General features: G+C 40.7%; 1 protein-coding gene across 1 annotated transcript in view; it reads left to right on the forward strand.

Moving 5' to 3' along the window:
* The first annotated feature begins 550 nt into the window (after window positions 1–550).
* LOC137972518 (phosphatidylinositol phosphatase PTPRQ-like) overlaps window positions 551–11,799 on the forward strand; it is a 32,704-nt gene continuing 21,455 nt past the window's right edge. The window contains exons 1-4 of the mRNA XM_068819271.1: window positions 551–592; window positions 2,480–2,537; window positions 3,315–3,695; window positions 4,796–5,124. Of these exons, the coding sequence (XP_068675372.1) occupies window positions 551–592; window positions 2,480–2,537; window positions 3,315–3,695; window positions 4,796–5,124 (810 nt within the window). The remainder of the gene's footprint in view (window positions 593–2,479; window positions 2,538–3,314; window positions 3,696–4,795; window positions 5,125–11,799) is intronic.

Raw genomic sequence — 11,799 nt, forward strand, 5'->3', positions numbered from 1 at the left:
AATTAGCTGATGTACTTGTTTGGAACAGATAGCTTCATAAATGAAACTAGCGGTTATCGCATTACAAAAAAATGGGAAGTGAAGTTTATTGTATAAGTGGCCGTAAAACAATGTTTGCAAACAACTCTTTTTATACAGCAAACATCAAGCTACATCACAAAATAGTACCTCAAGATCAGAGAAATTGTCAGTCAGTTGTTTTCCTCGTTTTTTATTGATGGACACAGCTTTCTCGAAATTTTCAGCCACATGCAGATTATTGTCACTTGGCGACGTTTTCACTGTAAACATTTTAACGCGAGCGATGAAATATTTAAAGATTTTGATTGTTTAAGCACTTATTCGAAATACAGAACAGCAAACCCCCTGTTGGTCTGCACGAAAGCAAAATATTACATCTGCCTGTTGTTCATTAAGGGGAATGCAACAGATTCGCTTAGGTCACATAAGAACCCGAGTGTTTTCTTTGAACAATTTTCAGTTTTGCCCACAACAGGAAGAATCCATCTATCAGGAAAAAAGCTTGTAGCTTGTTGTTTGGAAAATAAGGATGACAAACGTCAAAGCATTATTTCTATTCCTCGTTCATCAGGTAAGAACTGATATAAACTGTGTAAGACAACTTGCCGTTATTTCACCTTTTAAAGCTCAGCCCCTGAAGGGTGGAAGACCATAAAAAAGTACTAACAATTTCCATCCTTTTGTGTTTTATTTGAGCCGGAGTATTTAAAAAATACGAAATGCAGGGAATTCCAAAATATGAAGTTTTTCTTACATTTTGACCCCTATAAATTAAACATACACGGTGCAAATCTAAAGACTGCTTGTATCAACTGGAAGATGTAGTTCGGATGTTATACTTTCAATTGGTGTTAAAAACTCTGTACTGAAAAGATAAATCACATCTGGAATGCAAAATTAAATGCTATTAACCAATCTACAGAAAATATTGGGGAATCGTCCTGTTTGGTTAATTCGCACTCTTGAGAAAACGTAAACTAAATGGCGGACGCTCTCGGGACTTCAGTTAGTAACTGACTAATATTCACTTTCCTCGTGACATATCTTACGTTCTAGCAATGCCATCGTCTTTTATTGGCTCGATCCAATCTTTTGCTGATATTGATTTTGTCAATTCTTGTTTCATCCTCGTTTGTTGTTATAAGTATTATTATTTTTATTTTATTTTATTATTATTTTTTTTGGTTCTGCCGAATTCATTCTCGAACCTACGAATGGGACCTAGAACGCTTTGCTACATGTTGTAGGCGACGTGTAAAATCAGTCCAGTTGGATACTCAAATTCAGATTTTTGAATTACGAAAAAAACTGTGCTGCATGTAAGCTCTTGAAAGGTCGAAAAAGAAGGTCTGGAGTTACATTACATAAAAAAAAATTAGATCTTTATAGTGAATTATTTCAAAGGCCAATGAGAATTGAAGCAATAAAACGTCGATTTTATGGTTGATTTTGTTCCAAAAACTCTCTTATTGTACGTAGTAAAAGCATATTAAAGGCCAATGGGACTTCAGCAGGTTTTATCTGGGCCAAGCTGAGAAACTATTTTTATCGCACATGGGGCTTCAGCCGATGGGACTTAAGCAGGTTTTATCTGGGCCAAGCTCAGCAACCATTTTAATTGTACCTGTTTATTCAACGGTTTTAACATGATTCAAGATCTTAAAAGCAACCATCGCGAATTCTCCCACGCCGCTATTTATAAGGTGGAGGAGGCAGTGTGGCCGAGTGGTTAGGGCGCTTGCCTTGAGATCCGGTGATCCCGTGTTTCAAGACCCTCTCTGACCACTCGTTGAATTTGATCCTGGTAGTCCCTGCCACATCAGCATTTCACCCATTGCAAAACCTCTTATCAACTACTTAACCGAACAAGGCCACAGACGCTGTTTACGATATAAAAGAAAAGAGGCCTAATTTTGATTCATCCTTCCGGATTCATATCGAAGAACTTTGCACAATTCAAATTATAAAAAGAATTTTGTACGGTCAGAGTCAACCCTATAAAAGCAACCATCACGATTTTTTTCCATCCGTTACCATCATCATCACATCGGCAAGTCCCAGGTGCTAAAATTTACCCAAACCTCCTAATAAGTCCGCTTGCGCCTTTCACGGTATGAAACAGGGAATGTAGGGAAACCTGATTTCGATTCATCCTTCGTAGAGTGCATCACGACGAATGAACTTTGAAAACACGAGTCAACTCATGATATTATAAAAATAATTGTCCTCGTGGTCAGACTCAACCCTTTCTTCTCTTACTTTGATACTTCTCACGTCTCAGAAGTTCGTTAATTACGTCAAGTAACTATCCATCTATTCATTGTGGCCAGCTATACAAGAAGAAATACTTTATAATTACCAGCACGAACGCAGCTTCGGGCAATTTGATTACATATGTCGCCTATTGGAGTTGTCCTAGTATCACGTATTTTCTGTTTTTGCTTTTTCTTTCTTTCAGGCTCTTTACGCCAGTGTAGTATGGAGTCAAAATTGTGATGCTACTGGAAACAAATGCAGTATGTTAAATATTTCCGTTTATTCCCTTAACAGTATGTTGGTCAGGCAAAAATGTCGAAAGTAAAATGAAAGTAGTGCGGAGACAGTTAATTTAAATGAGTTTGGGACTTTACAAAGCCAGTAGAGCCAATTCCACTTTGTGAAAGTGATTGACAGGTACCAGGAAAAAGAGGCGAGAGTGATCTGAGCATGCGCATGTTGGACACCTGTCGAGCAGACTAATACAACGGCTACGGCTATTGTATTCAACCAGAAGCATATAACCCTATGCTTCTGATTCCACAAAGTGAACGTTAAAAGCGATGTTGAGCGACGTTGAGCGATCTTGAACGAGGCTTTTTACGCTGATTGAAATTTACCTCTAAAGGCCTCAGTTGGGCGATTGCGCGCACCGGTGGCTCAGTTGGTTGACCATCGGGCTGTCACGCGGGAGGTCGCGGGTTCGAACACTTAGGATCTTAAAAAAAATGACGAGAAAGTGCTGCCTTTGTAATTTCGTCTGCAAATGGTTAGACTTTAATTCAAGCCTTCTTGGATAAGGACTGTAAACCGTACGTCCCGTCTCATAGCCCTTGTTGGAAATCTAATTGCAAGGGACGTTAAAGTGCCCTCTCACTATTCGATAAGAGTAGGGGACGTTTTCTTCGGATTTGTGGACAAACCTTAATCTAGACGGAACAAACAGTCTAGCCAAAGTCCTTCACAAAGCATTGCAAATTAGTCCTGAAACGTCCTGAGGGGAGAGACTAATAACTTTATTTCACTTCGCCTCTTAGATTGCTCAAGTGGTTGGGTTCAATTGCGGAAGAGTTGTTACATCTTCAGTGATAAGGAAGTTACAAGGTTTGAAGCGCAAAATGAGTGCGCCAATTACGCTGGTAGCTTCGCAATGCCAAAGGTTCAGTCTATCAACAACTTTCTCGCTGATCAAATGACCACGCCGACGGCGTGGATCGGTTTAAGCGACAAAGAAAACGAGGGAAGCTTCATATGGAGAGACGGGAATGCGCTTGGGTCCTTTACACAATGGAAAGAGGGCCATCCGCTAGACAGTGGCAGTACTAGTGACACCGACCACGTTCAAATAGAGAAAAGCACGGGCAAGTGGTGCAATGTTGAAGGAAGCAATGCCGGTGGTAATATCTGCACAAAAAAAGGTGAAGTATAGTCCTATAGAAAAATGTATATCAAAATCTATCTCCTTTGGCCTACCAATCCTGAACAAAAATTAAATTGTCTGTACACTTTTTACTTCCTTCTACATAGACCTATACATACTTAAATGAATGATTGAGGAAATCTTCTTGTTGAGGGATACTAGTTCTACAACGCCTCGGTTTAAGTGGAAACCAAGACGGCGTCAGCTTCTCCTGCCATTTTGAAAAATAAGGAGCATAAACATGCGACGTTTTGGTACCATGGACTGAAACCGGAAGTGACCATTTCGCATGCCAGAGCAATAGTCTCTACCAGCTTTTCAAACTAATCGTCTCTACTAGCGAAAGGATGTTTAGCAATATAAATGTGGTGGTATCAAGGCCAGTAACAAAGGAGAACAACTCACTTCCGGTTGCCGCCAGTAGCACAAAAATGTCGCGTGCTTAAACTCCCTAATGACTCCAACAGCGCATGCGTATCCCACCCTCCTTGCGTTTATATGTTCTACCTGTGAACGCCGCTTGCATTTGCGCAAGCAAATGTGTTTGCACTCGCGTTGCACGTGTGAACATGGCTTTCGCGCAATATAAGTCGAAATTCTGAAATCCCTCCAATCTAATTAGTTCCTTGAGAGGGCGCATATTTTTTATCTCACACGCAAACTTGGAAGTAATCAATACTTAAAGGTAACCGTGATCACAAGTTTCACTTTACACTATACTGAAATTCCGCGTTATAACCTCTGAGATGTGTTAGAACAGCTATCGTTTTGTCAGCTTTTTGATTAGATGATAACCAGCTCATGCATGCCACTTAGATTTCACTTGTGATTTAACGAATATTCACCGATGATCACTGAGCCTGAGACGAATAATTGTTTTAGTATAAATACACAGGCGATAATTTCAAAAAAGAAAGAAAAAAAAAACATTTCAACGCGAAACAGTGGCAAAACGACTACTGGCAGCCATTTTGTCCGTCGAGGTGATTATCGGCTGATAATCCGAGATAGCGAGCCAATGAGAGCGCGCGATTTTGTATAATCACCTGTGTATTTATACTAATTGCCATTATTTGCTATTTCATTTGTTACCCACAGTTTCACAAAAAACTCAAGAGGACTGTGCAAAATCAGCGTTAGGAATGGAGTATACACGAATTCCCGATTCTGACATAAACGCATCCTCCGAGCTGTCTTCCAGTCCAGCAACCCATGCGCGCTTAGGACATCCGAGCGGTTGGTGCAGTGGTTCCAACATTTCCGTGAATAGTTATCTCCAAGTGAATCTCAGCAATGCTTATGTCATCTGCGCAATCGCAACACAAGGTCACTTCAACAGCAGCTTCGGGTTTGTTGATGAATATCGGCTGCAGTTTTCAGAGGACGGCAGAGAGTGGACATTTTACCAGACGAAGGCCGGATTGCAGGTGGGAAATTTGTCAAGCTTATTTCGTTTTGGCAAATGTTGTAGACAAAGAATACTTTCAAATGATGCGTTTATCACTTGTTATGACCCCTTTAAAGCTTGTGACCAGACACGCGAAAACTTGAGCATCAGCGTTTTTGAGACGGGAAGGGCATCAGAAGTGAGCTGTTTTCCCTTTTAACACACAACCGCATTTACATTGCAAAATATCTTTTCTCCATAAGAGATGATTAGCATAAAAATCGGGGAGACACCACCGCCCTGGCACGTGAAATGTTCTCTTCCGGTTGCCGTCCGCGTCTCAAAAACGCGCGTGCTTAAGCTCCCTATTTTATACGACTCCAAAGCCGCGCGCGAACAAATTTCGACTTGATTGGTTAACTTCGAGACCCGCGCCGCGTGCTTCTTTGTTTCTTCTTAAACAAAAACGAAGTTTCACGGCACTTAGAATTCCGATCGTGCGCAAAAAGAATGAAGACTTGGAAGCTTAGTGGTTTTGTCGTATATTTCGGTATTCTTTTTAGAGCTTCTCGACCTTTGTGTAGTTTTCCCAAGTCTTCGCTTGAACATCAGTAGTGACAAGAGCATTCGGGCAAAAAAGAAAAATCAGAAATCGAAGTTAAAATCTTTCAATAACTCGTTCAGTTGGAAAATTATGTCATCATTAAATTATATACTACAGGAAATGAGCCCCTCGTTTCTTCCTCAGTCTTCTCGGGGGGGGGGGAGACTCGATATATCCCTGGGTGGGGTGGGGGAGGTGTGGCGCGGCCCCTCATACCCTGACCCTGTTTAAGACAAATATCGCTGATTTTCCTACCCTGTCTAAGACAGAATTCCGATTCTTGATACCCTGTTTAAGACATTTAACCCAGTTTAAGACAAAAATTGATAAATCGATACCCTGATTAAGACAAAAAATGATAAATTCGATACCCTGTTCAAGAAAAAAATCCCGAAAAACATATCCTGGCTGACCGCACGTCCCCATCAAGCCCTTATAAGGGAGTACCCCCCCCCCTCCCCCCCCTCGTCTTCTCTCTCAGAGAAAACAGTGAGCACCTCTTCGACCCTTGTAAAATTGTTCGGTTCTCTCTCAAACTCGCTTTCTCCTTTTAATTAGAAAATGTTAGCATCAGCAACGAGTGCGAGTACGACAACAAGTACAACTTGTACTTGTTCTCGACGTCGCGCTCGACGTACTTAGGTAAACGTATAATACGAGTTTCAGTCTGCAGAGAATACTATTATAGGATGAAGTTCACATTTCGGAGCCAGTTTTAAATGAGTTGTAGGTGTTTCCACTTTTCTAGTGGAAGTCATTTAAGGTGCTGAGACACGAGGGGTCATGTTGCAGCTGGGACATGGTGCAGCGACATGTTGCAGCGACAGAAAGGTGTGTAGTACATGACATGCATTAGGATCGCGTAGCGGGGTCATATACCAGAGACAAAATCACAACATGTGCACACATATGAAAATATTGCGGGTCCATATTTCAGGGATATGTTACAGCGACATGTCCCCTTTTGTGAACTGATACTTTTGCACCTGTGCAACACTGATTTGTGGGTTATTTTGTCCCTGCGACGTGTCCCATGAACTTCAGCAAGCTGAAGTTCCCACCATGTCCCTGCCACATGACCCCTCGTGTCTCAGCATCGTTACAGTTAACGGCGCAAAGCAAGCGCAAACTCATACTTTCCGCCACGACGTTTCGATGTAAAGTCGTCGCAGACCAACTTCCCGGGACGAGTTGAGCACGCTGGGCTGGGCAGTAATCAAAATCCCAGAAACCCGTACTCGAAGTCACACTTGTTGTCCATACAAAGTTCTCTGTTAATAAATACCTCTTACTAACCGAGTTCGAGGTCCGTACTGTAAGTTACGGACAGCGTTTTTTCCCGTTGCTTTATGGCCCAAGCGCGAAGTACACAAGAAGTGTACAGCTGTTTCGAGAAAGGTTGTCCAAAAGAGGCATAAAAGCGCATGCGACAATGCCGAAAGGAATTATGGTAAGCTGTCAGTTTGAGTTAACGAAGACATGACGGAAATGCCATCGAAAACGTCACCTAGAAATACATGCTCACGCTATGCTACTGACATTGTGATATGATTGAGTTTTAAAATTCAGTCAAATGATCCGGGCCATGAATTAGTACCGAAGGGTTAGGATTCACAGAGAAAGCATGATTCTGACGACTTTAATATAAGGGCCTACTGACGTATTTTTTGGGGGGCGTTGCTAAGGATGTAATAGTTAACTAATTTGAGAGAATTTGGCATTATTTTGGTCAGTTTCCAACTTTTGTAAACCAATTACTCTAGATATGGCGTCATCATGTCACGCCCATGGTCACGTGACCAATAAAAGAAAACTCTAAATTTGTCAACGTGCTGCTCAATTTGGGTATTTAATCAGTGGTTTCATAATTTGTATTCGTTTTTGGAACCAGCCAAGCATGGCTTTCTTTTTATTTTGAAAAATGTTCTTTTTAGAGAGATAAACGATACTGAAATACCCATAAATTTTTTTAAAAAAGATGATTTGAAAAAATCAATGCTTAGCTATATTTGGAGGTAAACGTGCCATATTAAAAAAATTAATTCAATTTAAAGACCGCCGCAAATTAAGCTTTTTCTAAAACCGGAAGTTAGTTGGTTAACGCATGCGCAGTTGATCTGAGAACGAGTTCGAGGAAGGGCGAGGAAAAACCTTCGATGCAAACAACAGTTAGTGCGGTGATTTTTGCTTGTGAGTGGGTTGCCTGGTTAGCTCACGATATGATGATGTCAGTCACCGAAGTAACATTTCACTTCCTTAGCAACGCGCGAAAAGTACGTCTGTGGGCCCTTAACCTTACTTCATTTATGTCATGTTTCGCAGAGAAAGTCGGAGAAATGTACCAAAAAGCGTGGCGCACGTGCAGAGCCATGGTTTTTGCTAAGTAACCCTTTTGTATTTGGACGTGTTTTGGTAGCGTGACAGAGAGAGAGGGAGCTTCAACACAAGCCTGTGCGTACTACCGCTTCATCAACGCTATATCCTAAGAACTCTTTCATCCAAATAGCTCGCCACCGTAGGTCTACACTGGACGGTCGTGGCATCCTCGATTCTGGGCGTTCACTACAAGTTGAATTTGTTTTATTGAATATCTCCCAGAATACCTTTCGGCAATGTCGCGAACGCTCTTACGCTTCTTTTGGACAACCTTTCCCGAAACAGCTGTAAAAACAGTATACACAAGGAACATAAGAGACAAGCGAATTCATTTGGAGCCATTTTTCAAAAAGGCGAGACGGGCTGACGTTATATGACGCTAACTGGTATATTGAACTGATAATGGTCCTTGTCCTTGCATTTGCCTTGTTTATTTATTTTACTTGACTTCGTCCCAACAAATGTGGGGCAGGGAGGCCACAACAGCATAACCAATTACTGTGGTCCCAAAAATAAATACTGAATTACAACAATATTGAGCTTAATAATTAAAAACAGCAAGTTATATCTTTAACAAGGGGTCGGGCCATATTACATTTAGGACAAACAGATTTCCATGTTTTAGGATTGTCTGGGTTGTAAATGTCCATGAGAGCATTTGTATAATATTCAATAAGTTTGTTTTTAAACGAAGCGAGTGAAAGAGAATTGTCTCTAATGTAGATAGCTAGAGAATTCCAGATCCTGCTTGTACGTGTAAAGAATGAACGCTGGTTAGTTAAAGTTCTACATCTCTTGGTAGTACAGATAGTAGCATTACTGGCATGGCATGATCTTGTTACTCTTGCAGACCTGCGTATGGTTGGTAAAATGCTGCGGTCAATGTATTGCCCTTGTTCACACAAACAACGCGAGCGCAAATGAAATTGCAAGAGAATATTTTTTTCTTGTTTTCATTTGTTGTATTGGAAAACACATTTGTGTTTGCGTTGCGGTAGTTCACTTGTGAATTACCTCGAGTCCACATTTGCATGCCTCTGGATCTGAGTTTGTGACGCATGTATAAAGGCCCGAGCAAACAGCTTTAAAATTTACTTCAACATCCGTTTGATGTCGTTGAACAGAAATCTTGAAACCGTTGCACCCCCACCCCACCCCCCCCCGCCAACTTTTCAATCGTGTTGAAACATGTTGAATCGATGTTGAATGAGTTCAAAAGCGTTTAAGCGTTTAAGCTTTGCTTCAACAACCATTCAACATCTGTTTTTGTTGTCGCGAATGATGAATGAAATTGAATACTTTGTCCACTTCTTTCAACATTGTTGGGTATGAGCTTGCGCACTAATCGGTCTCAATGACGTATTCATGTCCGTATCCATAGTAACAATAACGCGGCTGCAGCCTGGGACGAAATACCGTGCCTCTCGTCAAGCCTTGAAAAATTCAGAGATTTCAATACCACGATTCTCAGTTGAGTATGACACCTGGGAAGTTTGGTGACAAAGTTTCATCGTTAAAGTTACCATGTTGTCAAGGGCAACTTGCTTCGTTTCCAAGGGTAACTTTTCGGGGTTCGACGCCATTTAACTGGAAACGGTCGTCAGTTTGAATTTAACCGTCACCATTTGTAGATTTTGGCGGGCTCATCGCTCGTGATTTCAAGGTCCTAAAAGTTACTCTTGGAAACGAAGGAAGTTGCTCTTGACAACCTGGTAACTTTAACGCTGAAACTTTGTCACCAAACTTCCCTAGTGTCATACTCAACTGAGAATAGAAGTAACTTTTGCAGTATATGACTGGGCTAATTAATGTAAGAGGCGGTCACTCTCATCTTTTAAAAGGGTTTGAGTAAAAATCAAGGCAGAGTAGCCGGAGGTATGAGGCAAATTTCTGACAAACAGACGGTGGTATACCGCCACTGACCGGCTTCTAATGAAACCCCCTGCTTGTTTAATCAAATGTTGCTGATGTGTTGAAACCGCTTGCCCACCCCAGCAGTAAACATCGTTCAGCATTGTTCAACAAAATCGAACGGATATTGAAGCAAACCAAACCAGATTTTCTTCTTGCTAGTTTGAAAAGATCGAGTACGCCCAAACGAGAATGGAAGCCGTAAAACCATACAAAGACAATCACAAATGCTCGCCCTCTTCGTTTGCAATGCTTGCGTCCTTCTGCCTGCCTCTCTGGTGAAACCAAGCCTTAAAAAACGAGCTATTAATTTTTTTTGTTGCATATTTGCTCCTATACCAAGAACTAGCTTCTTCAAATATTAGGACGACGACGCTAACTAGAACTACTTATAAAAATATGCGAATGTTTCGCGAGCAACTCACAACAGGATAATTTAAAGAAACGTTTTCGGAAAAAAAGCGAATGCATGCTGGCTCACACAGTCCTCAAAGCTTTCATTTGGTAATTTCACGTTGTTGTTTTGCAGAAGACGGGAAGGGAAATGTATTTTAAAATGTGTTGCACGTGCCGCACGATTTTGTGTACTCTTAATCTTTAATTGAAGCATGTGTTTTGCGGGATGGCCGTTGATTAGGGAAAGAATGGAGATAAAAAACGATATCAAAATGCGCAGAAAAGTCAAGATTTCGTCAACATTTTTGAAGCGAGAAGAAGCTGATGAAAGGTATAAACATGGTTCAAGCTCTATAGTTAAATGTTTAACTGTTTTCTGGAAACAATATGCGCTCATTTTGGTGAAAATAATAATAATAAACAATATGTCTATCACAACTCCATCAATATAAATGCAATTACCTGACCCTGCCAAGTTCCTGGCACGTATCTTTCAGTTTTACCCAAATTCTGAAGATTTTAAACGTAAACACAAGGAAAATGTTATGAGTAAATCATCTGAAAAGATGTATTTGCAAAACTGCATTGCGTATGCGATGATTTTGAATCATTCTGCTGATAAAATGTCATCTATCAGTTTAGGAGTGAACTGGTAAATTCGAACACCGTTTAAGATCGAGAACTAATTAAAAAATGGAATATGGATCGTCGTGCACTATAATATTGCAAAATATTTGAACCTTGTTAAGTTGAACTCGCTTTTTGACTGATTACGGCAATGAAAATGTTTAAAATGGGAACCACACGTGCTGATCTACCCATTTGTGAACGGTCATTTAACCATTAGTTTTCACACTCGCTCGCACGAGCTAGCACTCTGTCTTTCAATAAGACAACAGAAGTATATACTATTAGAGATGTCGCAAGCTTTAAGCACAAACAGATGAACAAAAACCATGACTTATTTCACTCGTTCTGAGGACGTTACTCTCCGATCGACTCGTTAATGACACCAGGCAACACTAAGTTCAAACTCAAAATCGTAAGCTTACTGTTTGCAAACTTGCCTTGAAAACGCTACCGGAGCTTCCACCACCAAGAGCCGTTTCTAAACAAACTCGAGGCTCCCTCGTCGTCCTGTGACAGTTTCTTAGGAAGCATGATGGAGAATCGTCGAAACAAAATTCACTTTTTTTGTGACATGAAACACCACTCGGACTTGGCCGCCATATTTCTTATGACTGTTACTTTTGTCACAGGCAACCCAAGTTCATGCAAAAACAAAATGGTTAATTAAGAAAATACATATGAGAATCATTTTTTTAATTAAAAAAAATTACTTTGTTGTTATGGTGTGTGGAACAAATTCCTTTCTGGTGTCGGCGGTTTCTTATTTACCGATCATAAAGTCGGCAATTTTTTTCCTAG

Source organism: Montipora foliosa, chromosome 10 (assembly GCF_036669935.1).
Source record: "Montipora foliosa isolate CH-2021 chromosome 10, ASM3666993v2, whole genome shotgun sequence".
In the NCBI taxonomy this organism is placed as follows: domain Eukaryota; kingdom Metazoa; phylum Cnidaria; class Anthozoa; order Scleractinia; family Acroporidae; genus Montipora; species Montipora foliosa.